The sequence below is a fragment of the Papio anubis genome, chromosome 2 (assembly GCF_008728515.1).
Source record: "Papio anubis isolate 15944 chromosome 2, Panubis1.0, whole genome shotgun sequence".
Lineage (NCBI taxonomy): Eukaryota > Metazoa > Chordata > Mammalia > Primates > Cercopithecidae > Papio > Papio anubis.
This window is the reverse complement of record NC_044977.1, coordinates 148,636,625-148,663,528: the sequence shown is the minus strand read 5'-3', so window position 1 is coordinate 148,663,528 and position 26,904 is coordinate 148,636,625. Positions and strand designations below refer to the sequence as shown.

The 26,904-nt window shown below is 41.8% G+C and overlaps 1 protein-coding gene across 3 annotated transcripts in view; it reads right to left on the bottom strand.

The window, feature by feature from the left end:
• Positions 1-6,018: 6,018 nt before the first annotated feature.
• SLC9A9 (solute carrier family 9 member A9) overlaps positions 6,019-26,904 on the bottom strand; it is a 588,523-nt gene continuing 567,637 nt past the window's right edge. For 2 of the 3 annotated variants that reach the window (XR_002520179.2, XM_003894994.5), the window contains 2 exons: positions 9,407-9,512; positions 6,019-7,744 (listed from right to left, as the gene is read on the bottom strand). Coding sequence is in view for 2 of the 3 variants with exons in the window: in XM_003894994.5 (XP_003895043.1) it covers positions 7,517-7,744; positions 9,407-9,512 (334 nt within the window). In the remaining variant the exon portion in view is untranslated. The remainder of the gene's footprint in view (positions 7,745-9,406; positions 9,513-26,904) is intronic. The other variant, XM_021933832.2, reaches the window with a different exon arrangement.

The following is a 26,904-nucleotide window of genomic DNA, read 5'->3' as shown; positions in this document are numbered from 1 at the left end:
AGGTCAGATAACATCCTGTTCATTATGGGCAGTTTAGAACACATGGCAACTTTGTGGTCCATGGTTAAGTATTCCGTCTCTACTAAGGCCGAGTAGCAAGCCTACTAAGGCTCTGTACTATGATTTATCTAAAGTAACTGAGTGCTGGGTGCAATGGCTCAAGTGTGTAATCCCAGCACTTTGGGAGGCTGAGGCGGGTGGATCACTTGAGGTCAGGATTTGAGACCAGCCTGGCCAACATTGTGAAACCCCAACTCTACTAAAAATACAAAAATTAGCCAGGTGTGGTGGCAGGTGCCTGTAATCCCAGCTACTCTGGAGGCTGAGGCAGGAGATTCGCCTGGACCTTGGAGGCTGAGGTTGCAGTGAGCCAAGATTATCCCATTGCACTCCAGCCTGAGTGGCAGAGCGAGACTATCTCCAAAAACAAAAAAACTGACTTACCACAGACTTCAAACAACATCTCAATTTCTACTCCAGTTTCAAGTACCATCAGATCTGCTGGATCATGTCCAAATGTCAGAGCAGTTTGCACTGCACCCTGGATCTGTTGCAGAGCCTTCTCTTGTTCTGGGCCCCACTCCAAACTAGAAAGTTTTCAGGTCACTTTGTGTATTGGTTTTCTAGGACAGTTGTAAAAAATTACCATGAACTAGGTAGCTTAAAACAATAGAAACTTAATCTCTCATTGTCTTAGAGGCCATAGTCTGAAATTAAGGTGTTTGCAGGGTTGGTTCCTTCTGGAGGCTTTGAGGAAAAATCTGTTCCATGCCTCTCTTCTAGCTTCTGTTGGATTGTAGCAATCCTTGGTGTTCATGGGCTTATAGCTGTGTTATTCCAATCTCTTCTTTAATTGCCACGTGGCCTTCCTTCCTGTGTGTGTGTGTGTGTGTGTGTGTGTGTGTGTGTGTGTGTCCTTATAAGGATACCAATCATTTGATTTAGGGTCCATTCTAATCCAGTACAACCTCATCTTAACTCGATTCTATCTTCAAAAGCTTTATTTACAAGTAATGTTACATTCATAGGTACCATATTTTTTTTGGCAGGGGGACATAATTTAACCCACAACCTTGGTAAATGAGCGGGAGTAGCAAATGAAGAATATGTTGCCTCAAATTTAAAGCCACTATGCATCATGCCTTTTCTGGTTGTAGGAAGGCGGATGCCACAGCTTATTCTTCACCTTAGAGGGGACATCTCAACATGCCCATACCACTGACAATTTCACTGGGGTTGAAAGCCCGTTCATTTTTGTCAGAATTATTTCCCAACCTCTGACATACAAATAAATACCTTACCGGTATGTCTTGAGTAATTGCTGCTACTTCTTGTGAGGTCCAAGTAACATCAATGCAATGGACCAGGCATGATGGTTTGAAGGGAAAAGTGATCAAGGTCCCTAAGGACTAAATTATGACCTAGGACTGGAAAGTTGATACATACCTCTGAAGTAGGAGAGCGAAAGTGTATTGCTAGTTTTGCTAGCTGAAAGCAAATGGTTTGGGTGGTTTTTACTAACAGGTATCCAGGAAAAGTGCATTTGCCAGATTAATAGCTGCGTGTCAGGTACCAGAGGATATGATACTTTGCTCAAGCTGGCCATTTGCAACTGGGAAGTAGTGTTACAGGTAGAGGTGTGAGTGGGGCAGAAGAGGGTTCTCCCCGCACCCACTAGAAATGTCGGGTGATGATGTGACATTTATCACACTGCCTCTCTAAAAATGATAATTCTGCAGCCAGGGAGAGACAATCTCCTGATGGTCCATGCCTGTTAACATTAAAAGTGTTGATTGAATGCAGGCTCCAGGGAGAACTTCCTGGGCCTGTGTGTTAAGAGACAAAAATGAGTAAAGTATGATGTTCCAGGGGCTCACTCCACCTGAAAAAGGAAGAAAGCCTCAGATGGGCATGCGTCTACCTCCCTAAACACACTGCACGTGCTCACTTCCCAAGGGTAAGGAGGGCTCTGCGCATGCAGGCAGCCCACCCTAAGGGAAGAATCATGGGAAAGACTTGAGCTTATAAAAGTCCTAGGATCAGGATTAAACGGGGCACTTGACCTTCTCTCTTTAACCTTCATGTGCCCGCTTGCACCTTCCTTTTTCTCCTGTTCTAAGACCTTTTTAAATAAACTTCCATTCCTGCTCTGGAACTTGCCTTGGTCTCTTTTTCTGTGTTATGACCCTCAGTTAAATTCATTCTTCTGAGGAGGCAAGGACTGAAGTTTTTACAGCCCCTTATACATAGGCCACGGGTAACTTGGGGGTAACTCAGATCTTTTCCACTGGTGACAGTAGAGCAGGTGGGTAAGGCCACAAGCACAGCAACAGCAGAAATCAACATTTCTAATTTCCTCCAATCTGTTCCTTCTCTCAATTCCTGTGTAGTGAGTGAAATCATCAATCATCATCTAGACTTTAAACTTGGGGTAATTCTGGGCCCTTCCAGCTTCCTTAACTTCCGTATGCAATCAGTTACCAACTTTATGGAGTTAATTCAGAAACTTATCTAGAACCTGTCTTCTCCATCCTACCTGATACTGCCTTAGTTGCATCTCTTGTCACCTCTCTCAGGATATTGCACTGCCGCTGGTCTTACTAGCACCCCTTCTCCTGACAAACCATGCAGTTATCTTCCTTGCCTAAAATATTTCAATAGCACCCCATTCTCACAGGATTGTGGCCCAGACTCGTGTGGAATAGCTTATAGGTCCTCTAAGATGCCAGGCTGCTTCCTTCAACTGGAAGGCCTTCACTGTACTCTAGTGATCCAGCTCCACCTCCTGCCCCACAGACCAGCACCAGTCATGTCTCCTTGTCTTTCAAAAACTCTTATCATTCAAGACTTCACTCAAATGTGACTACTTCAAAGTGTTTCTTGACAATGCCCCCTTCTCCTTTCCACCCTCCCATCTTGAAGGCAGGACGGCCCTCAGAATAGACATTGTCTTTCATGGGTCCTCTTTACTTAGACAGAATTCAGCAACAGTGTCCATATTAATCATTTATATTTTTCATACCTTTAAATTTATTTTAATAAGCAGAGAACACATGCATACAGTGTTGTTGTAGAAAATTAAAGTAATACAGATAAACCAAAAAGCCTTCTTGATCTAGTTTTCCTAATCCTACACTGTTTGCTAATTAGACTATTATTCCAGACTGTTTTTTCACCAACACATCTTGGAAATATTGCCATGTAAGTGCGTGCATATAGACCCATTTCTGTACAGAGTATAATTGCCACAGAGTATTCCCTAGTATTGGTGCTCTGTTGTTTACTTAACTTTTCTTCTATTAATGAATATGTTTTTTCTCCTAGTTATTTAAGTTGATAGGAGCTTCATCTCATTTCCATCTGGTGTGTCATTAATCTCTTCCTTCTCTTCTAGTGTTTTGCAGTAACAAACAGTGCCACAATGAATACTGTTTTGTACACCTTCTTATGTATAAATGCCAAGGACTTATTTTCTGGAGATACCTAAAAGTAGAAATTCCGGGTAGAAGATGTACATATTTAATTCTACATATTCTTGGCACAGTTTTGTACTTGGTAGTTTTTTCTCTTCTCATACGTTGGTAAGAATTCTTTGTATATTCTGAGGAATAACTCTCAGTCTGATATACAACACAAAGTGTGTATATATATTTTTCTCTCATCTTGCTTTAAAATTTGGTTTATTATGTCTTTTGTCCTATTTCATATTTTTATGTAGTGAATTTATTGTTTACAGTTTGCATCTGTCTTAGGAAGACTGTCCATATGCCAAGATTTACATTTTTTTTGTTTGTTTAGCTGTTTATATTACTTAGAATTTAGTTTTGTATATGTTAGATGTTATTACCTACTTTTATTTTTCCAAATTGATAGTCAGTTGGCCCATTAATTCCTACCCCAAATTGAAATGCCATTTTAATTAACTAAGTTTCTAAATATAGAAATTCATGGGACTGTTTCTGTACCTCGTATTAGGTTTTTTTTTTTTTGATTTTGTTGCTTATTTCTGGGTCAATACTACACTGTTCTAGTTATTAGAGCTTTATCATCTAGTTTGTTATCTAATAAGAAATCATTCATTTTTTTAGCTGTCTTCTAGATGTTTGATGGATGGGACTGAGTAATTTGTCTGAATTTCATGACTTTTTATATAGTTTGCATCTGTGTATGTTAGATGATATAAATAAACCCAGAAGCTATCGGTGCTGCCCTTTGTATTTTCAGGGTCTCCAAAAGTTTATGACAAAAATAACAGCTTTTCAGGTTTTTACTCCTTTAGTAGCATAGTACTTGGAATGAGTTATTTCATAGGAATCTTACTTATTCAGCACCAAATTAAATAATGCATATATGAGTACAAAGCTCAAAAGGTATAAAAGAGAAAAGTCAGGTCCCCTAGTTCTTAAAAGGCAATGATACTACCAGTTTCTTATTTAACCTGCCAGAATGGTCGCACATTATTCATCCTGTTCTGCAACTTGGTGTTTTCATTTAACAATAATGTCTTGGAAATCATTCCATATCAGCACATATGCTGTTTTGTAAAATGGCTGTGCTATGATTTACTTAACCTGATGGCAATTCAGTTGTTTTAGTAGATACCTTTCATATATAAACTTTCTGGCACATCTAGAATAAAAGTTCTGCACATGAAATTGTTGGGTCAAAGGGTATTTAAAATTTCAGCTTGGATTTATATTAAATTGCCCTCTAAAAAATTCCTTGAAATGTCATGAATGAAGACCCTGATGTCACTTGCTACCAGGCTTCAGACTTGCTTAGACATGCCCAAGCACCACAGGGAACATCATAGAGGCTGTAGCTGGGAGCCTGGTAGAGGAAGTGAGTGGAAGTATGTATGCATGTACCCATGAATGTGTGTATGATGTACGTGATAGGAAGTTAAGGGGAGACCTGTAAGTCAATGAATTACAGTCCTGCTTAAAGCTCTAGTAATCAGCAGAAGAATTAGTGGTTTGCATAAGGCTCTTTTGCCTTTATTATTCATTAAAACTGGCAGTAAATAATAGGTTTGAATTTCACAGTCCTGATGCTAATCAAAGCACAGACCTTTTCTTAACATCATAAATTATTATCCTTACAATAGCAGCATAAAGGGAATTTGGTTTTATGAATTGCTAACTGGGACACTAGCCTCTGTTTGGGTCTTGGACTGATACAGAGGGAAGAAGGCTGGCAATCACATCACGAAACTGGAACACTGTCTTACAGGTTGGGTGGGGCACAGTTTACTCAATCTTATATCGTACCTACCTGAAGTCGGCTGGGATACCTAACCAGCCCAGATTAAATAGCCCTTCATTGTCCATGTTAGCAACAGCTCATGATGTTCAGAGGGAAAGAGATTTTTACTTCTAAGTAGGAAGAGGGCTTTGCCTGTGGGGCAGGAGGCTATTTTTGCTACACCATCTTAGCAAGTTGGTGCTGGTTTTAGATTGTGTACCCTCCCCTCCCCACTTGATCTCATTTCCATCTGGTATGTCATATTTCTCTGCCTTCTCTCCACTCCTGCCCCCTACTAATGTTTGCCTTTTTTGGGTGGATCTTTTCTTTCCTTGGTGTCTTTCTCCACACAAAGAGAAAGAAAACGCCAAGTTTGCCTGTCTTCCTTTTAGCATAATAGGGACAGAAAAAAAGATGAACCTTTTATCTTTTTGCCTTTCTTTTCTTTCTCCTCTAGTAACTCCTTCCCTTATTTTTGTAGCTTTTGTGAACCCTGGTCATCCCTAGTGGGAAAGGTGGTGTCTGTGTCCCTCTGCTTGACTCAGGTTTCCCTTCTCTGGGATGCCTCCCCAGCCCATCCCTGCTCTCTTCATTCCTTCAGTGACTTGTCCTGCTATCCCCTTGGCTGTTTTTGACCCAGAGGATCCCTGCATCTCCCATACATTAGCTTTCAGTGCCCACTTCAGCCAGCACTCTGAGTATAAGAGCTTAGAACCACCAAGTCACCTGGAAAGAGAAAATGACTTTAAATAAAGCATTAGCCAAACACGATCATACTTTATAACAAAAATTTATTAGGATTAAGTCAAATTAGAAAACTTCATGTTCCATCACTTATCATATTTACCTGAAATGACAAAATTATACTTAGCTTGAGTATAAAACAACTTGTGCCCCAGAGATTCTGTTTGGAAAGCAAAACAACAACAACAACAACAACAACAAAAAACCGATGCACATAGCAGTGTGCCTGATACCACCACAGTGAATGTTTAAGGCCTAACAGTGGTCAGCAAAGCATACATTACTTTTAAGCTTTGGGTCCAAGGAAGATGTCATTCCCTACCTCCTTCAAAAGCAGACTCATCATAGCCTGGGCACCTAGGCCTGGAGTCTATTTTTTGGAGTGTAATATGAACATCTGGATTTCAAGAGGCGCTAGACTTGAGGTATCTTTATGGCTTAAAAGGCACAGGTCCTGCAGCTGAATTAAAAGCTATCTTGTTGGTCTCTGGAATGTAGGCCATGAGCCATGCCTTGTAAGGGGGAGTCCTAAGGGCCTGTCTTTGGCTCCTTAGTGTAACCCACACATCATTGGCTCCGTTCCTGTCGCCCTGCTCTTGCACTGCTCATCAGCTGTGAATGCTGGAATTGGAGGACAGGTTGGGGCTCCTGCACAGTCTGCTGCCAGGTGGAGAGCAACATGGGCTGCAGAATCCTACCTTCCAGCATACGGAGACAGGGGGACCTGCTGCACAGCCAAGAAGTGACTCACATGCAGGCAAGGACGGGAAGCCTTGTTCTTCAGGCACAATGTGGTATGGGGAGAAGAAACCTGCTTTTCTTGGAATGGTCCTACCAAGCTTGAAAGTGGTGCTGCATTTAGTGCAGAGCACACCCGGCCATAGGCAACCTCTTTGAGCGATGGGAGAAGTAGCATAGGAAGGATGCCAACAAGAACAATAGGTTCTTCAACTCAGCATGGACTCTGGGAAGCCATCAGCAGTGGGTACGGAACACTTCTCTGGGCTCTGCCCTGGGGTCACTGAGAGCAAATGGGAGTCAAGTCCTCAAAATAAGAAACTTATCACTTACTAAATAGCTGTACATTCCCTTCAGCTTAGGAGCCAAATGTTTACTCTCAGAAGCTTTCTTTTCTTATTTTTAAACTCTCCCTAGCGGAGGGAATAAAATCCAGAATAGAAGTGAAGGGCCTGGAGAGCTGCATATGCAGCAGAAATGCCCTGAAGACCCAGCACAGCTGTCCCAGCCTCCAGCAGCTAGACTCCTGATACCCCCATCCCCACCCCAGTCAATCCAGTAATCAAAATGGCTGCTGTCAAAAAACTAAATTCATTTGCATAATAGAGAGGGATAATAAATTCTCATTTCTTCAGGCACCAGAGGATCCATGTGACAAGGCTTTGATTCTCTCCAATTTATGCTCTTAATACATTTTCCAGCCTCTCCCCTATACTGCCTCATCAGCTTGGCTTGTATTCCTCAGTGAGCCTTGCATTACTTGTGATTACATCTGTACTCTTCGTGCCAATTAATTCAACTGGGATTGACCTGAAGTTTGCTCAAGCTTGAGTTCATAGCCTCCCAGGCCGAGGTCTCCCTCATAAATGTTTTCCTTGCCTGGCGTCTGGGGTGAAGCTTTCTGGTCCAGACCTAGCCTTGCAGGAGGACTGCAGGGTGAGGAGGCTTGCTCCTGGTAATGTATGGCTAGTTCATCCTGGTTTACAATGCATTCCACATCATCATCTTTTAGCTGTTCCTGGTTGGGAAAAGAGAGAGAGGTGTCACTTCATGATGAAGGCAGAAAACAATAGCAGTCCTACAATGTGTTTGTTTTTTTTTTTTTTTAAATAGAATGCATGTTCTTCTTTCTGTAACTGCCCTGCCTGGCCTTGGCTGATGTTTCTGCTGCAGGCATGGTACAGCCTTTCCCTGAGTCAGCATTGAATATCTGATGCTGTATAGCCATAAGGGGTCTCTAAGCCTGAGGTAAGAGGTGTTGAAGAGCATGCTACTTACATTCCTCCTTGGGTTAAGGATATTTCCACCACTGGTATTAACTAGGGTTGACAAGAATTAGGAGTTAGCATAATCCTATGATCTCAGAATACGGGAAGATTCTCATGTTGGTTTTGTAACATTCCTGCCTATCAAAAAATCCTCAAAACACAGTTATTGCTACTTTTTTTGTTGTTGTTGTTTTAGACAGAGTCTCACTCTGTCATCCAGGCTGGAGTGCAGTGTTGCGATCTCAGCTTACTTCAACCTCTGTCTCTGGGGTTTCAGTGATTCCCCTGCTTCAGCCTCGCGAGTAGCTGGGATTACAGGCATGTGCCACCAACACATCTGGCTCATTTTTGTATTTTTAGTAGAGACGGGGTTTTGCCATGTTGGCCAGGCTGATCTTGAACTCCTGACTGCAAGTGATCCATCCACTTTGGTCTCCCAAAGTGCTGGGATTACAGGCGTGAGCCACCTCCACTTTGGTCTCCCAAAGTGCTGGGATTACAGGCGTAACCATACCTGGCCTCCTGTTACATTTTACCTTAAAAGTGTGTCTTCTCAGCATATTTCTTGGGATTAGTATCACAAGTCTAGAAATGGCTGGAAGTCACCATAGTGGATAATGCTAGAAGCTAACTGGATCTGACTAATAATAATTTTTCCCATACAGAGGCTCCCTTGAAAGAATTAAGATCCCAATTCTTCTTCTATTGGCTTTGGGAAGGCCATACTAAACTACTTGTAGGATGGGCCCTCGCTGGGGGATTTTAGGGCAGTGGTTTCCAACTTTAGCCTGTCCCAGGATCACATGGAGGGCTTGTTAAAATACAGATCATTGTTCAAGCTCAGAGTTTCTGAGGCGGGGCCTGAGAGTGTGCATTTCTAGCAAGTTCCCAAGTGAGGCTGCTGGTTTGGAGACTACTGTTTGAGAACCACTGCCTCAGGCTTCTGTGCCCTGAACACACCTGAGATGAGTTTTTGTTTGTGTACAGGGGTAGCCAGCTGGACACTTCTAAGGGCGCTTGCAACCCTAAGACTGTGCACTTCTCCAATTCCCTGACCTCTGATTTGTTGGTAATGGTTCTAAGTGCCTCTCAGCATTTTTCATTCCACTCCCTTGAGTCATAAAGCACAGGCCTAATATTCAAAACCTCAAAACACAGCAGTTTGTGAGGATGCTTCTTTTACATTTTCTAAGGTCATTTTATGGTTAAAAATATTGGTAACAATAAAAAAGAATAAGCCAACATCAGCAACAATTGATAAGAGAAATGCTTCCTGGCGCAGTGAATTTTTAAAAAATGCTTCCTCCTCAATCCTGCAAGTAGCAGGCTTTTTGAGGTTCCTGGGCTCATCGATATTCACCAAGTCTGTCCTACAAGGGCTACCTCACCCCAGAGGCCTGAGATTTACTTACCCCATAGGCTTGAGGACTGGTAAGCAGCCTGGAAATTGGACCACACCATTCAGGTAATGTTGTAGTCAGCGGGGGACCAGAGTGGGTTAAAATTGGTTTCAGATATCTGGGAGGGCTGTTAAGGAATACTTGTCAAAAGGGAGTTAGGATTTAGGAATCTCACACAGCACAAACCTTTGTATGCTGAGACAGCTACATTTGCCTTTAAATCCCCTACTCCCTCACTTAGGAAGCAATTTGCCCTGCAAAAATTGCTGTTTATCATCTTTGCTACACATACTTTTCCAGCCTTCCTGATAGCCTTTAATCATGAAGAAATGGTGAATGGCCCATGCTGCATTAGAAGTATAAATGTGCTCTTCCCATCCTATCCCCGACTCAATGTCTTATCTGCTTAGAGAATGCATTCTTAAGAATTACCTTAAACGATAACATAAAAGATTGTCTTTTCTTAAAACTGCACACACACATAGCTTAAACTGCCAGTAAGTTTTACAAAGATGCAAGAGGTATTTTACAAAATGTTCAGTTATTTTAGAGCTAGGTAGTGAACGTAGATTGTTTTCCAAAATACTTAATTTTCACTATTCAAGAGTCACTTTATACTTCATACATCCATGGATTTCTATACAAAATTATGTAAGTAAGTTGGTGCTGGGTTTATTCTATCGTCTAGCACCTGTCTTTCTCATCTCTTCATTCCAAAGTGCTCTAACAAGTTAAGAGAAAAACTTGTTCAGCTAAAGCCATTGTTTCCCTCCAGTCTATCAATAATGAAATCCCCAGAGCTGCCTCAGGTTGCCTTGAGTTTTTTTGCTCAAAGGAAAGCAGTGGAATTATTTCACCATTCCATCAGAAATGCCTTTTAAGCTTTATATTACTTCCTCTGCTGGAGAATATTTCACTTCATCAGCTTTCCAAAAAGCTATGGTAAATAGGGAAACGGAAAGAATGGAGAGGAGTGATCACTGGTTGGATCGTGAAGATCTGCAGCTGCGCTCAGGCACTCAGGGCATGAGAAGATCTTGGAGATGCCTCTAGTGGAGTCCATCCATAGCTGGATAATTCACATGCCATTCTCATGATGCCCTGAGCATGTGGGCATAGAGGGAAGATGCAGCCTAGTGGAGGCCAAAGAGTCTGGTACTTCTGGCTTGATGCGTTTGTCACCAAAGCAGGCCATGCACCTGAATGAAGCCTTGTTATGATGCGGGGAGAGTGACTGGGAAGATGTTAGGAGGGCCCGCCATTCCAACTGCAAATAGAAAAGTTGATCCCTCCTTTCAGATGGGCAGCTGTTGTGCCCAGTTAGGCGAAGATATTAAAGTTCAGAGCCTGGTATTGGGTGTAGTATCTTGTAAATATATCTACAAATCTGAAAAACTCTTGATGTTCTTTTAATTTTCATTAGTGTTATTTCCTTCATTTTAGGTATGAAGGAATTAAGGCCTAGGGATATAATTGTAAATAATCCAAAGGCTCCCTCTGCTATCTGAATCCTCCAGTGTCACCCCTAGAAGACAATTCTCAGGGCAGGGTCATGGTTTGCAACCAGCTGGGTTTTTCTGGAGAGCAAAGCACAAGATCTCGCCGCTGCTGGGGCGCTGCAGACTCAGGCTGGGGTATGTGGTCTTTCTGGGGTTTACAGTATGTGTGGGTCAATAAAAATGTCTTTGTGGAGGCGAGGTGGACAAGCTATATGCACAACTGGAGTACAAATTTTAAAAATCCAGCAATTTTCTTTCCAGGTGGAAAGATGGAAAAGTGACAGCAAGTAAGCAACATTTTTAGTGATGTCATGTTAAAAGAAAAAGTTTATCAAGGCTCTGAGCTTGAAAGAGGCCTGAGCAACTTCTACTGAGAGGCTCAGCACACTGCAAAAGCCAAAATAATGTTACAAAAGTAAAATATAAGTTTAGGATTGTGTAGTGAACACCCTTAAAAAATCCTGATGAGGTTATCTCTTTAAATCTATGCCTAGTAGTGCTCCTTTATTTATGGTTTCACTTTTCATGGTTTTAGTTACCCATGGTCAACCACAGTCCAAAAAAATTAAATGGAAAATCCAGAAATAATTCACAAGTTTTAAATTGTGCACCATTCTGAGTTGAGTGATATCTCACACTGTCTATTCCACCCCACGTGGGACATGAATCATCCCTTTGTCCAGCGTACCCATACTGTCTACACTACCTGCCTGCTAGTCACTTAGTAGCCACTGTGGTTATCACACTGAAAAAGCATAGTGTATACAGAGCTTAGCATATGTGAGGTTTCAGGCATCCATGGGGGTCTGGGAACATATCCCCGGCAGATAAGGGGGTGCTACTATACAGTGCTATTGGAGTAAATGCTTAAAGGCTAAATGTGTAGCTTTTAGTTACTATGAGGACTAAACCAAACAGGATCACTTGGCTCCCTCTGTGCAGGCTCTGGGATTTTGACTCATACCCAGGCATAAATGCCAGCCCTGCCACTTTACTGACCATGTGGCCTACTTATTTATCCTCTGAGCCTCAGGCTTTGTTGTGAATATTGACTGAAATAGCATATGTAGAAATGGTTTTAAACCTTGATATGCTATAAAAATGCTACTTTAAAAAAACTGAGTAATGTTTTCCAGAGAAACTGGTGTCTCATTGTTCGATAATGATGGGAAAATGATACTGAAGGTAGAGATAAGAGCTTTGTGCTCCAGTCAGTTGGTGTAGCACCCAGATTCATGGACTACTAAGTGGATGGAAAATTTAAGGTGGTTCAATCCCCCTAAACAGCTATTTTTGTTAAAATTTATTGTACAGGGGGCTAGCATGAGGTGGTGAGAGGTGGGTAGAATTATTTGATGTAAGACTCTCCTGGGAATTTTGTGGCATCATTTTGCCTGTCCTGGTATCTCAGTAGCTGTGAGTCAAAGGAGGCATACCCTCTGTGGCCGTGAATGGGATACACAGGGCGCCGTCTGCAGCCACAGAAAATGTGGAGCAGAGTCTGTTCTCCAGCATCTTGGTTTGCCCAGTGCTTGCTATATATTATGTGCTCAATGGATGTTTGGATTTAGAATATAGGGAAATATTCAGGGGTGTATGAGGGATGGAAGTAGATTCAGAGGAACAGTGCCAGAGAAGAATGAAGGGGCAGATTACAGCCAACAAATGAGTTTTCTGAGTGCTAGAAACCTAAGAAAGGTGAAATCAAAGTTGGACTACTTGGGCCTGAGTTATCAGGCAAAGGGGACCTTAGGAAGAGTGGTAGTGGCATAAAATAAGGCGATTTAGAAAACCGTTTTCTTTCATTCACTCATTCATTTGTTCCATCATACACTCACAGGTTTTGTTTCATGTGCCAAGCCAGTAAGGAACAGAGACAAGGCACCCACACAAGGAAAGGAACCATTACATTACAGAAAGGAAAATTCCCTTTTCTCCAAACTGTGGTTTCCTGAAGGCTGTCCCCTTCACCTGGATAGTGTGGCACTTCTTAGATACTTAAGAAATAGTAGAAGGCAACAGGCTCAGAGAGGGTAAATAAATTGTTCAATGGAAACTGCTGATTAGTTTATAGCAGAGCTGGGCCTGAATTCAGGGACTCTTCTACCACACTGAGCTATCCTCCTTCTGTTACAACAACACTGAGTAACGGAACTTGCCTAATTGGAATTTGGAATTGATTGGGGACATCCTGACTTCTTCATTGCTGAGCAATGTCTGGAAAGTGGCTGGATCTCCAGGGTTACCTGAATTATTAAGAGGTAAGAAAACTCTTCTGATCTATTAAAAAACCCCAAACTGCAGATTTATCAAAATGTGTTATTTTTGTCATCAGCTTCCAGAATGGGGAGGGAGGTTTCCCATTGGGAATTTTTAATATGACTAGTTTTGCTTCTCTAATAAGCCAGAAATGCATTGAGACAAAAAATGTTCAGCTCTGGGGAAAAAACAATGACTTTTCTCATCTTTGGAGGGCATAAGTTTGAGAATAGCAGTATGGTTCAGGAGGTGTAAGTAAAAGCTGGAACTCTACCCAGAATTTAACTTGTGTGAAATAGGAAAGACAGTTAGCAAGTGCATTTTCTCCTTTGGTCTGGGCTATCAGCAGGTCCAGAGTTAAATTTGGTGTTTAACTGAATAACATCCAAAACACCTGGCGACATTGATTTATCTTTTGTTGTTGTTTGCTTTAAATCCTCATGTTTTGTTCATTGTATATTGCTGAAACCAATGGGCGCACAGCTTGCTTAAACCTATGGCTTGTATGGTGCGGCTTTGCATAGATTGGTGAGAAGCAAAAACCCCAAAGATTCAGCTCCACAAATGAGCACCTGGTCCTTTGAAGGACTAAGTCCCATTGCACCTATGTGGACTGAATGTCTGCATGCCCCCACCCTCTAACATAGCTAGGGTTATGTCGAAGCCCTAGCCCTAAGGTGTGATATTTGGAGATGGGGCCTTTGGGAGCTAATCAGGATGGGGCCCTTATGATGGAATTAATACCCGTATAAGAAGGGATGCCGGAGAGTTTGTTCTCTCTCTCCCTCTTCCCACCTTCCACAAAGAGGTCATGTGAGACCACAGCAAGAAGGCAGCCATCACCAAGACCTGACCACTCTATTCTTCCAGCCTCCAAAACTGGGAAAATTTCTGTTGTTTAAACCACCCAATCTATGGTATTTTGTTATGGCAGCCCAAGTAGACTAAGACATCACTTTTCTTGGGCCCTCTTTAAAAATCTTTACTTTTAGAACCCTGTGGAGCTGTGTTCTATTTTTCTCTGAACTTGCCTCATCATGAAAATCATCTAGAACATTTGTTAAAAATTCAGATTTTAAAGACCTCTTTTGGAGATTCTGATTCAGCAGATCAGGGAAGTAAACTAAGACAGTGAATTTTCAGCAAGCATCCCACGCGACTGATCAGGTGAGTTTGGAACACAGTGGTCTCTCTGGAGTATTACCTTCTATATAAGATTCAAATCTTAAATAGTAGACTATGTTCTTTTTGTCTTCCTATGTCCGTAAGCCGTCATTTTTAGGGTGAGGACAGGTATAAGGCAAGCCATAATCCCACTTGTCTCTGAACCCAGACCTACATAATGGTCTCTGCCAGTTGTTGCATCTTGTCTGAGGGCTGGGATAGATACTTGACTCAACAAAATGAATACTCAATGTTATACTTGGGAGTAGATTAACAAATGATCACATCTCAGCTTGTGGAAGAAGACTTTGTGCCTATTGGGAGCATTTGCAAGTGTTTATAGACTTGATAAATGGTCTTGTTATAAGGATAAAATACTTGTCAGCACACAGCTGTGTAAAGAAGGAAAGCACATTCATCTCCATATAGGATTTTCAGGAATACTCTACCCTACGCCCTTTCATTTATATAGCATTTCCATATGTCTTATTTTCTCTTTACACTTGTAGGTGTACAGTCCCATTTTACAGATCAGGAAATGTGTAAACAGATGGCTTTTCTATTCCCTTCTATTCTTATCTCCATTTCTAAAGTGCTTTTTAGCTACTAATGCCAGCTTGCTACCAGAGATGGTCAGGGATCAGTGCCCGGTAGGTGAGAAGGATAAGCGCATCCTGGAGTGGACACCAATCTTGCTTTCCAAGTCTGTACATTCCTGCACACTAACCAGGTCCCACTTGCTGTGCCTCCACACTGTTGTTTACACAGCACCCAGGAACAGAGGACACCTCAAATTGTCCACATCCCATTGCTCTTTGATTCCAGTATACAAATTGCACCCCTTCTGTTTTGTTTCTCAGGAAATGTGGCCTAACAAATTGTACTCTCTATCGTCTTTTTGGAAATGTCAGATTCTGTAATTGGACATTCACTGTCTTGCTTTCTTGGCTAAGGATGTGAGGAGCTATTCTGGTGTTCAGGGGTCAGGTCAGGAAGGCTTTAAGAGTCCAACCAAGGAGCCTTAAGCTCTTCTGTGCTTGGAGAGAGAATTCAGAGAGGAATTCCAGTTCTCCTCAGTGCTTGTAGAGAGAATCTGGCTGGGGGTAGAATTCTGTCTTTGCTGCAGCTGCTCTATTTCAAGAAAAAGTTATCAAGATGGCACCTTCTCTTCCATTATCCATTAAGTTCTGGTTTAAAAACAAGGAAAAGGCAGAGACACTAGTTTGTTCACATAAATATGTGAACATGTGCTCCTTTGGCTGATAATTGTTACTTTTGTCATTTTAAAGGAAATTGCTCTAGACAACTGCAGGGGCAGAAAGGAAGCAACCAATGCTGCAATGAACACTGATGGGTGCAGAGGGCTGCCTGGAGTAACTGTGATGTGACCCCCTGCAGCCTGGGCTGGGCTTTATTACTCCTAGGCCATTTGGAGAATGGCTGTCTCTTCAAGGCCAGGCTGGTGTGTCCCTTCCTCCCAGAAGCCTCTTTGGACCTCCCATGCTAAATAAACTGTTTCAGTGCCACACTGGTTCCAAAGCAACATATATATATACCTATCTGACAGCATTGATCACATTGTCTTGAAACTAATTGTTTACCTCTCCATCTACTCTTTTTTTTTTTTTTTTTTTTTTGAGATAGAGTCTTGCTCTGTCGCCCAGGCTGGAGTGCAGTGGTGCAATCTCGGCTCACTGCAAGCTCCGCCTCCCGGGTTCACACCATTCTCCTGTCTCAGCCTCCCGAGTAGCTGGGACTACAGGCGACCGCCACAACACCCAGCTAATTTTTTGTATTTTTTAGTAGAGATGGGGTTTCACTGTGTTAGCCAGGATGGTCTCGATCTGCTGACCTCGTGATCTGCCCGTCTCGGCCTCCCAAAGTGCTGGGATTACAGGCGTGAGCCACCGTGCCCGGCCCCATCCACTCTTTAGATTGAGCTCCTTGAGGGCAAGAATGTGATTATATTTTTTAAAAAAATTTTTATTGTAAAATGAAACAGGGAGGCAGGGCATGGTGGCTCATTCCTGTAATCCCAGCACTTTGGGAACCCAAGGTGGGAGGAATGCTTGAGGCCAGGAGTTTGAGACCAGCTTGGGCAACACAGCAAGACCCCATTCCTATAAAACAAAACAAACCCCTTCCCGTTCCAAAACCAACAATGTGGAGGCAAGCACATGAAGTCCTAGCTACTTGGGAGGATCACTTGAGCCCAAGAGTCTGAGGCTGTGGTGAGCTATGATCGTGCCACTATAGTCCAGCCTGGGGTGATGGAGCAAGGCTCCCCCTTTTGTGTCTCCAAAACCACCTTCGAGATACAGCAAACCTCACAAATCCAAATTAAGGCAAGGAAACTACCCAGAGCGGAAAACATAACTTTGTCACTCACTCCAAAAGTCCCTTGCAGGTGTCTTATCCTAATCACAGGTCTCCCCTTGTCCCACAAGAAACTACCATCTTGATTTTATACCAATCACTTCCTAGAGTTTATATTATAGTTTTATCACCCAAATATGTATTCCTATGCACTACAGTTTGGTCTTACCCATAAAAAATGTTTTGTCTTTTAATTTATAAACTCATCCTTCACCCTTTTACTTTCTTTACAATTTATCTGAAGAACCTGGGCTATTTGACCTGTGGAATTTTCCACAGTCTGGACTTTGCTGATTGCAGACTCATGTGCAGCTCAGCATGTTCCTCTATCCTTGGTATTTCCTGCAAATTTCCAGCTGGATCCAGAGATCAGATTCAGGTTCTGGTCTATCCCTTTAGCAAGACTAAAGAAGGAAATATTATCTAGCGGTCTCTTTGTGTGATCTGAGCAGCTGTTGATATGTAATGCTTATATTTGCTTACTGGGAATTGCAAAATCGTGGAATTGTAATTAGCTATTGTTTTCTAAGGTAGAATACTTTTGTAAAGAGACATTTTCATTTACTCCATCAGGATATTCAGTGGAACAGTTGATATAGGAATGGCAAGATAAATGCTTGCTTCAGTCCATGTATTTATCAGCCTTCTAGATAACGATTTGTTCCCTATCATTCTCTGAAGATGACTCATTCTTTGACTTTGTTTGAACATGATTGTAATTAATTTCAATGTATTTTATTGCAGTTATTATCATTGTTGATGGTCAAATTGACCCTCTTTGGTCAGTGGGAGTTTTTTTTTTTTTTTTTCCAAACTGGCTTGAGTCCTATTGACATGATGCCAATATCATTACAACTTAAAAGTTTATTTATTAGAGACAGGATCTTGCTTGGTTGCCCAGGCTGGAGTGCCGTGGCTTGATCATAGCTCACTGCAACCTGCAGCCTTGAACTCCTGGGCTCAAGTAATTCTCCCACCTCAGAGCTGCCTGATAGCTAAGAAAAGACTAAAGGTATGCGCCACTATGCCCAGCTATTTTTTTTTTTTTTTTTTTTTTGTAGAGATAGGGTCTTGCTATATTGGCCAGGCTGGTCTTAAACTCCTAGCACCAAAGTGATCCTTTTGTGTTTGCCTCCCAAAGTGCTGGGATTACAGGCATGATTCACCATGCCTGGCTGTATCTTTATAATTTACTTGTGTGACAAGTTGTTCTAGGCTTCTCATGTATTTCTTGTCTCAGACCTTAAGCCAACCATTTCTCCAAAATTTCCTGTTTTTTTTTTTTTTTTTGTGTTTGTGTGTGTGTGTGTGTGAGAGAGAGAGAGAAATAGTACTTCAAAATTACGATCTGGACACTAAAGATTGCTATATACTGTGGGGTACTGGCAAATGGTTTAACAATGGACTCTCTGTTGGGGAAGATAGGCTGGATTTGTAGCAATTCCGGGTTTCCATGGTGTATAAATACTCCCATCATGGCGGATTTCAAGCTACTGACACAAAGTTACTGACCATGGAGTTGAAAAAAGTGTACAAACTGTTGGTGTGAATTGGCTTCACCATGCCACTGGTTCTAGATCTCATGAGTTCTTATGGATATTTCCAATTCAAGTATTTCTGTTTTTCAAGGACACAAAGAATAAAATGAGAATATTCCACAATGATTCATTTGCTTTCTCCTAGATCAGAGACACAGCAATCTCAGAATAATACTGATAAAGCCATCATAATAATTACCTAAAGCATTAAAATATTTTTGGCATTTCCTTGCATTCTGACCTCCCATTTACAAAACTCCTGCAGTATAACTATAGATAGTTGTCATATATTTATATTGTCTGGACATATAGCCATTACAGACTATATTGTTTCCTTCTTAACTATCATTTAGTCCTAGCTAAATGATCAGGTGACTAGTGATCTCATGCCTACCTCCAGGCCTTTTGTCAATATCTCTCTAGTCATCTTGATTGTCTGAAGCTTGTTCTTCAGTAGAGTTCTTAGCAAGGGTTCATGGGAACAATATTCTGAGGTGTGTATGTTGATAATAGTTCGTGCCTATTTTGAAAGTCATTTTGCTGGAAATAAAAGCATTGGCTTATACTTGGAGCAAATTAAATATATTTTCTTTTGACATGTAAAGTTGTTTCTGAAAAGTCTAATGAACTTGTGGAACCTTTCTTTCTACCATAAATCACATGCTTCCCCCCTCCCCCCGAGATGCCCAAAGGACTTTTTCTTTAAAGTTCATTACTTTTGTTAAAACTTATCTAATGTTGCTTGTTCAACTCAGGTACACTGTGTGCTCTTTCAATGTATAGTTCCAAGCATGTTATTTCAAGATCGTTTTTAGGAGCATTCTATTTCCTTGCTTTGCGTTTCTTCTTTAGGGACTCCTGTTTTCCAGATGTTCAATTTCTTTATGTTCAGTATGTGTCACTTTGTCTTGAATTATTTGTGTTTCTGATTAATTTTTTTCTTCCTCTTTACCTGGTATTTCTCTTAAGATATTATCCATTGTGCTTATTCACTTTTGTATTCTTTCTAGTGTAAACTTGATTTTTTAAATTTTTTTTCTATTTCTGGAGCTTGTTTTTCTAATTCTTTCATGTCGTGTATCGTTTTCTTAGTCTCTTGTTTGATATAATATGTTATAATTTTGATCTATTTTATGAGCATGTCTTTCTGGCATGTTTTCATTGTTTGTAGGAGTATTATTCTATTCCACACCCTCATTTTTCTTATAATAGCTCTGTTGTAGGAATTGATCTCTATTCGTTTCTGTTATTCACTTTTATGTGAAATTCATTTTCCTAAACTTAGAGAATGAGGCAGGATTTAGAAAACTTTCTAAGCTTCAGAGTTCTCTCTTTGGTTGTTTTTTCACAGTGTGAAGTATAGCTGTTTGCATTATGAGCTTTCCTGCCGTTTCCCTGCCTAGCTGATCTGGACCTTGTCTGTCTCTCCCTTGTCTCTACTGACCCTATCCTGCTCAATTCTAATTCCTACAGGCAATTTCTCCTCAGTATAGGGCCCTGTCCTAGGAGGGAGCCCATGTGGATCTATTTTGAGAGCTCTCAGGGGCCTTGACGACTCCAGCCTTTGTCTACCTTACTGAGACCCTCTAGTTACTACTGTTAGAGAATGTGATAGCCCCAACTCCAATTTTAAGGACGTTTTGAAAAACATTCCAACTATACTTTTCAGGGAATACTGTTGAGTAATTAGAGGTTTTCCTGTCTTCGGGTCCATCTGAGGCTACTCCATTGCTTCCTTTTTCCTGCTGTATATACTTGTGGTATTGGTAGTTTGTCTCCACCCACTTGTAATTTTAGATTTATGAGAAAACTTGCCCCTAGTTTTGTTGTAAATGTGTCTCTGGGTTTTTGGTTTTGTTTATTTAATTGTTCTGCCTGTTTCTATGGTAGGGATTTGGGGGGATTGAAAGACTATGCTTTTGATGCCAGTGCCATCTTCTTTGTTGACTAGTAAAGTGTCTAGCATATTACCAATGAATAGGAGAAACATGGTCAAGTTAGATTTTGATATTGTTTTCTGTAGGGGCTACTTAAGCTGACTAGGAACTGTCCATGAGGCAAACAATGTAGCTTAGAATTATCAAAATGAACTTCCTATATCACAACCAGGTGAGTCAGATGATATCTGAAACCATGGTTCTTAACCTTCACTGGCTGTGGACTTTTGTCAAACAAACAAAAAACTCCAAAATACTGCCACTACATGCATATTATTTGCATACAATTTCACATGACATTTCAGAGAGTGTTCAGATGCCTTGAAACCCATCCATAACCTCCTAGAGACCTGAGATAGGAAACTCTGGTCAGGGGTGATTAAGTATTAATAATGAGAGCAGATTAACGGCTGATAAAGTGGTATGCTTACTATCTTAGTTGTATTGGGAGTTGGTTATAGCAATGATATCTATAGGATCTACCTATCAAATGTTAGGATAATACTATTTGGCTCTTCAGAGCCAGCCAGACAAGGGACAGAGAAAGGGAAATGGAGTTGGTTGGAAAAGTTAAAGGAAAGAAGGTGGTTCTAGGATACCAAAGCAACCAGCTTAAGTAGGGCAAATGGACACAAGATAAACAAGGGGCCATAATTGGAATCATGAGGCTGGAGGAAACCTGAGAGTTCATCTGATCTATATCCTGGGATCTTAATACAGAAGAAAGTTGAAACCCAGTGTTTCCCTAAGTATAGTCAGCTGACCATCTGCATCAGAATTTCCTCTTGTGCTTGTTAAAATACCATTCCTGGGGCCTTGAAGCTGATCTCCTTGGGTAGGACCTAGTAATCTGCGTTTCAACAGTGCGCTGAAAACCACTGGAGCAGAATGGTATCTGGTCTCTTGAAAGGCTCTGAGTTTGGAAGTGTTGCATCGATGAGCTGCATAGTGCCATGATAACAATATAAATTTTACCACTATTAGGTCTTTAAAACTTTTCTCTTTGGACACACAGATCAACAGATTTCCAGGGATCTTTGCCACCTACCAGATACAGATGAAATCTATTTGTGCCATATGGAGTAGTGTTACATTTGGCTCAAGTTGTTTTGAAAGAAAACATTTCTGGAGAAGAATGCTGCTGCCACTTGCATAGTGTGAGTCTTGGCTTTTAGTGGCTTTCTGGTCAGAGGAAGTGCCACCAGACCTAGATGCCCTCTGTTAGCTCATGGTGACTTTGACAACAGGCTTTTGAAGGTCACTTCCCTGACAGTTTGTCAGAGAAATGGACTCTGAGAAGCAATTGTGCTCCTCCGTTCCAAGTCTTCTCTCTGGTTTGGGGAGAAATTTCCACCTGATTTCTGCCCCCAACACTGACTGGATGTGGTCCTAAAAGCACTGGAGTTTTAGCTGGCTACCCCAGAGCTCACACTTAAGATGAGGGTGGCAGCTCATCCTGTAGTCCATAGGGCTAGGTCTACTGCTTGGCTCCCAGAATGGAGTGTGTGCCTCAGAAAGGACTGATCCCCTGCATGGGCAAGGATCCCAGGGAGATGCATAATCATCTCCTACCTCTGAAAAGATGGGAACCATTATGTCTGCACCAGCAACTGCAGTGTAGGCCCCACAGGTTAGGATTGTCAGAGCACTAAGTCACAGAGGAAACTACCTTCAGTGCTTACACGGGGAGGAAGAAGGCAAACACAAAACACAAAGGGCTGAGGGTCTGGATGCTGTGCCTGCTGCTCAGTTTGAGCAAAAGTCTTCAAAGCTTTATGCCTAGATTTTTCTCATGACTAAGGAGACGCTAGATGCTGTGCTAGATCTGGTTTGGTAATTATTTGGAGATTGTGATTACTTTGTCTATTAGTTTCTTAGGGCTGCCATTACAAAGTACACAAACTGAGTGGCTTAAAACTGGAAATTTATTGTCTGAGTTCTAGAGGCTAAATCCAAGATTTCTGAAGGCTGTGAGACCAGCAATCCTTGGTGTTCCCTGGCTGGTAGATGTATCGCTCCAGTCTCTACTTCTGCCTTCACAGGGTGTTCTATGTCTTGACATGATCACCTTCTTATACCAGTGATGTCAGCTTAGGGGCCCACTGTATTCCAGCCCGACCTTGTCTTAACTACATCTATAAGTGAACCTATTTGCAAATAAGGTTGCATTTGAGGTACAGGGGGTTAGGACTTCAACATGTCTTTGTTGGAAGAAACAGTTCAGCTCATAACACCTTGCTACTTCTAAGTAATCCCAAGTTTTCAGTTTTCTTTTTTTTTTTTTTGTAGCAGTTAAAAGACAAGCTGAGTTTGAAGCATAGCCCTGTACTTATTATCTACAAGTAGGCAAACTTCCTAAGCTCTTTGACATCATAACACGGAAACACCTTGCAGTAGTGGCCTCAATATAGGAGAAGATACACTTTCTAGCACAGTTCTGGGCACATGATAATCATTCTATAAATGTCAGCTAACATTGTTTTCACTGTGTCCCTTGAGTTATAGGTTTCAGAGATATATTTCAACCATCCCCAAGTCAATTTACTAATGTAACACCTTCCACATGCCCTGCAGAGTTCATAACATCTCCTCTTCTGGCTTCTGCAGCCCTAGGAAAAATACTGCCAAGTTTCTCCCTGAAGGTTTCCCTTCCCGGAGCAGTGCCCCACATGGAGGTACCAGGGAGGCACTGCTCATTGTTTCATGACTGATGTCACAGTTTCACAGCAGCAGGATTTCAACTGAGAACTTACATAATTAGGGTCCTGCCATAGGAATGACCCATGTTTCCACACAAGTGACGTGTTTACTTAGAAGGTGGGTGTCTTCATGTTGGGCATCAGATTTTTAAATTTTTTTAAAATTATACTTTAAGTTCTGGGATTCACGTGCAGGTTACATAGGTATACGCGTGCCATGGTGGTTTACTGTATCCATCAACCTGTTATCTACATAGGTATTTCTCCTAATGCTATCCCTCCCCCAATCCACCCCACAAAGGGCCCCGGTGTGTGATATTCCCCTCCCTGGGTCCATGTGTTCTCATTGTTAAACTCCCACTTATAAGTGAGAATATGCAGTGTTTGGTTTTCTGTTCCTGTATTAGTTTGCTGAGACTGATGGTTTCCAGCTTCATCCATGTCCCTGCAAAGGACATGAACTCATCCTTTTTTATGGCTGCATAGTATTTCATGGTATATATGGGGCATTAGATTTTTAATGTCACCTTAGGGCAGCTTTGGTTTTTTTTTTTTTTTTTTTTTTTAAGAAAACAAACAAACAGGGTCTTGCTCTGTCACTAGGCTGGGGTCCAGTAACAATCATGGCTCACTGCAGCCTTGACCTCCTGGGCTCAAGCAATCTTCCCACCTCAGCCTCCCAAGTACCTGGGACTACAGGCATGTGCCACGATACTCAGCTAATTTTTAAATTTTTTATAGTGACAGAGTTTCGTCATGTTGCCCAGGCTGGTCTCGAACTCCTGTGCTCAAGCAATTCTCCTGCCTTGGCCTCCCAAAGTGCTGGGATTATAGGCATGAGTCACCAGGCCCTGCCTAGAACTCCCCTTTCTTATGTTTGTTTCTCCGGTCTCTGGGTGTTCTTGAGGCCACCTTCTAACTTTCCCAAACTCTATGGACTCCTGGCCATTTAGCAAATTCGTTAGAATGCATACCCTGCCGCTCTTTTAGGAAACAAAATGAATACACGCACACTTCCCACCCCAGCAATGTTGACTGTAGCCCACCGAGTTTGTTATAGGAATCCAGGTGTGTAACATTGGGTTATTTTTGAGCTACGGAATGAAGACTATTCAGGAGACTTCAGAAACTCTATTTTCTTTGAGCGGACACAAAGGAGAGCCCTTTGTTTTTATAGGGTCACATGTCACAAATCTCTTCTCCTTCTAGACATACTTTTTTCCTCAGATATAGTCCCTTTCAAGCCTTTTAAAAACATCTGGCCTCTACCTAGAACTACATTTTTTTTTTTTTTTTTTGGATGGAGTTTCACTTGTTTTTGCCCAGGCCGGAGTACAGTGGCGCCATCTTGGCTCACTGCAACCTCCACCCCTGGGTTCAAGCGATTCTCCTGCCTCAGCCTCCCCAGTAGCTAGAACTATAGGTGCCCGCTGCCACGCCCGGCTAATTTTTCTATCTTTTTAGTAGAGACAGGGTTTTGCTATGTTGGCCAGGCTTGCTATGTTGGTCTCGAACTCCTGACCTCAGGTCACCTGCCTGCCTTGGCCTCCCAAAGTGCTAGAATTACAGGCGTGAGCCACCGCACCTAGCCAGAAATACATTTTACAATTGCTATTTAGTACATGCCTCAACATTTCCTCAACCACATACATATAACTCTAAAATACTTCTGTGATGCACTTAGATCTATTCTGTTCCATTCCATTTGTCTTCTACTCTGTTTATACTGGACATTGCTAGCTAGTATCTGCCAATATCCAGCTCTCTTCTTTCAGGTACCTGAGTAGGTGCAGCCCTAGGACTAATTCTGGCCATGTGCTATGGTTATAAAGGGATAGCATCACTTCTACACTGAAACACAGGAAGCCAGCAAGCTGACCCTCTCCCTGTTACAATGACCCAGGGAGGCCTCAGGTGAAGGTGGTGAAGCCACAGATCAGAGCTGTTTGGATCACTGAGTTGCTACATGGAGGACATTTGCTCTAGAGAATCACCACATCCTTAGCAGCCTTTGAGAGAAAATAAAACTTTGCTTGATGAGCCACTAAGAGTTTAGAAATGTTTGCCACAATGTAGTCTAACCTATTCTAATACAGTGTTCTATTTCATTAAAAAAAATGCTGGTTCTGAGTTACCTAAATGATTCCATGACCCATAATGGGTAGTCACATACAGTTTGAAAATCATTCTCCCACAGAATCGGCCACATCTGTAGCCCCAAAGTGGAGACAGGGAGCACTACAGAAGACAGAGAGCACACACTAGCACTGCCTTCCCTCAGGGTCCCAACTCTCTGGGATGAGTTGACTTGAGGACTACACAGTGTGTGACTATGGAGAGTTAGATTGCGAATGCTTTGGCAGGAGAGGCACCAGAGACTAGTCCAAAACTGAGTGGTGGTGGACTTTGTCTTTTTGTAAATCAAGATTCAGGCCTCATGGATCCTGTGTTTTGTCAATAGGCCTATGTGCATTGAGAATCCAGACTACAAGTGCAACCTACTTTTTATGAAAAGAAATTGCAGTACAAAGGCATGATTGCTACTACTTTGCTCAAGTGGTTGAATTCACAGGCCTGCATCGTAGTTACGTCCTTGGCTAGATACTAGAACTGCACTGTCCTCCACTGATCCTGCCCCACTTACCTTTCCTATCTTATTCCCCACACTGTTTCACAAACTGTAGTTTCTCATAAAGGGGAATCAGGCTCAATGTCACTTACATTTCACTATCCCTCTAGGCCTTTGCAAATGCTGTTCCCTCCATTTGGACAGCTTTTCCTTTCACCTCAGCGCTTAGAAATCCTAAATCCATTCAGTATAGCTCTACTGTGATTGCCTGTGAAGTCCCATTGATCTTTTAGTTACCACTCTCTTAGGATTTGTCACTCTCTCTTGCATTCTAATTATTCAAGTACAGTTCTCTTCCTATTGCACTTTGGACCAGAGCTGCTTCTCTTACCTTTATTCATGGTGGGGTTCCACATCAGCAACAACCACAACACATACCCCCAAACCCACAACCCACTCAGAAAAATAAGATTTACTAAGGTTGACCTGGAAGGCCTTTCTAGACTATTGAGTTTCCAACACCCACCAAATACTTGACAGACTTTTATCTTTGCATGCTTTGTTTCTATTACCAGAGATGTCCTTCTTCTCTTTGTCTTTCTGGGAAGCCCCATTTATTCTTGAAGCCTGTTGCATAGATTGCTACTTACCGATTCAATATCCAGTCTCCCTCTCCTCCTTACAATACAAGCCTGAATCTATGGAGGTGTTCTATTTCCTCAGAATGGGTGGCCAATGAAATAGGAGTTCTTGAGTGGAAATCTAGAGAAGCCTCTCAAAGCATCAATTTTGCCCTTTCTGCCTTCCTGTCTGGAACTGTAATGGACTGCCTGGAGCTCCAGCAGCCATTTGGGGCCCAAGAAGCAAACTTGAGGATAGAAGCTATATAAAAAGATAAAGAAGAAATATAGAACGGTGGTGACATATGGAACTCTGTAACCAGCCATAGATTGTCTAATACCAGACTTCTTTTAGTGAGATTAAATACTGCTATTTTCATTAATCCATAGGATTTTTCTGTTATACCTAGTCAGACAATAATCCTAATGGATACTGGATACATGACCCAATTCAAACAGTACAGTACCTCTTCTTTGTCACTATTCCTGTACCCCAAACACAGGATTTCTTCACTGGGGTTTCCACGGACCTTTCTGTTTCCATTGATTATATCAGAATTATTTGACTATATATCTCCTCTCTTGTTAGACTGTGAGCTCCTTGAGGGAGGGGCAAGTCTCATTCCTCTTTGTTTCCACAAGTGCTTAATGCCCAGTAGGCAGAAATGAGTCTCCTCAATGTTTGTTGAATTGAGACTTGAAAGGGATTTAGGGCTTTATGTTAACATACAAATTCTTCTGGGAAAGGTATTATCTGAAACCTCCATCTTATTTTGGACTTAATTGGTAGTAATGTAGTCAGGAAGTGGCACAAGACGGTGGCCTTAGGGACAGGGGTGTAAGAGATGG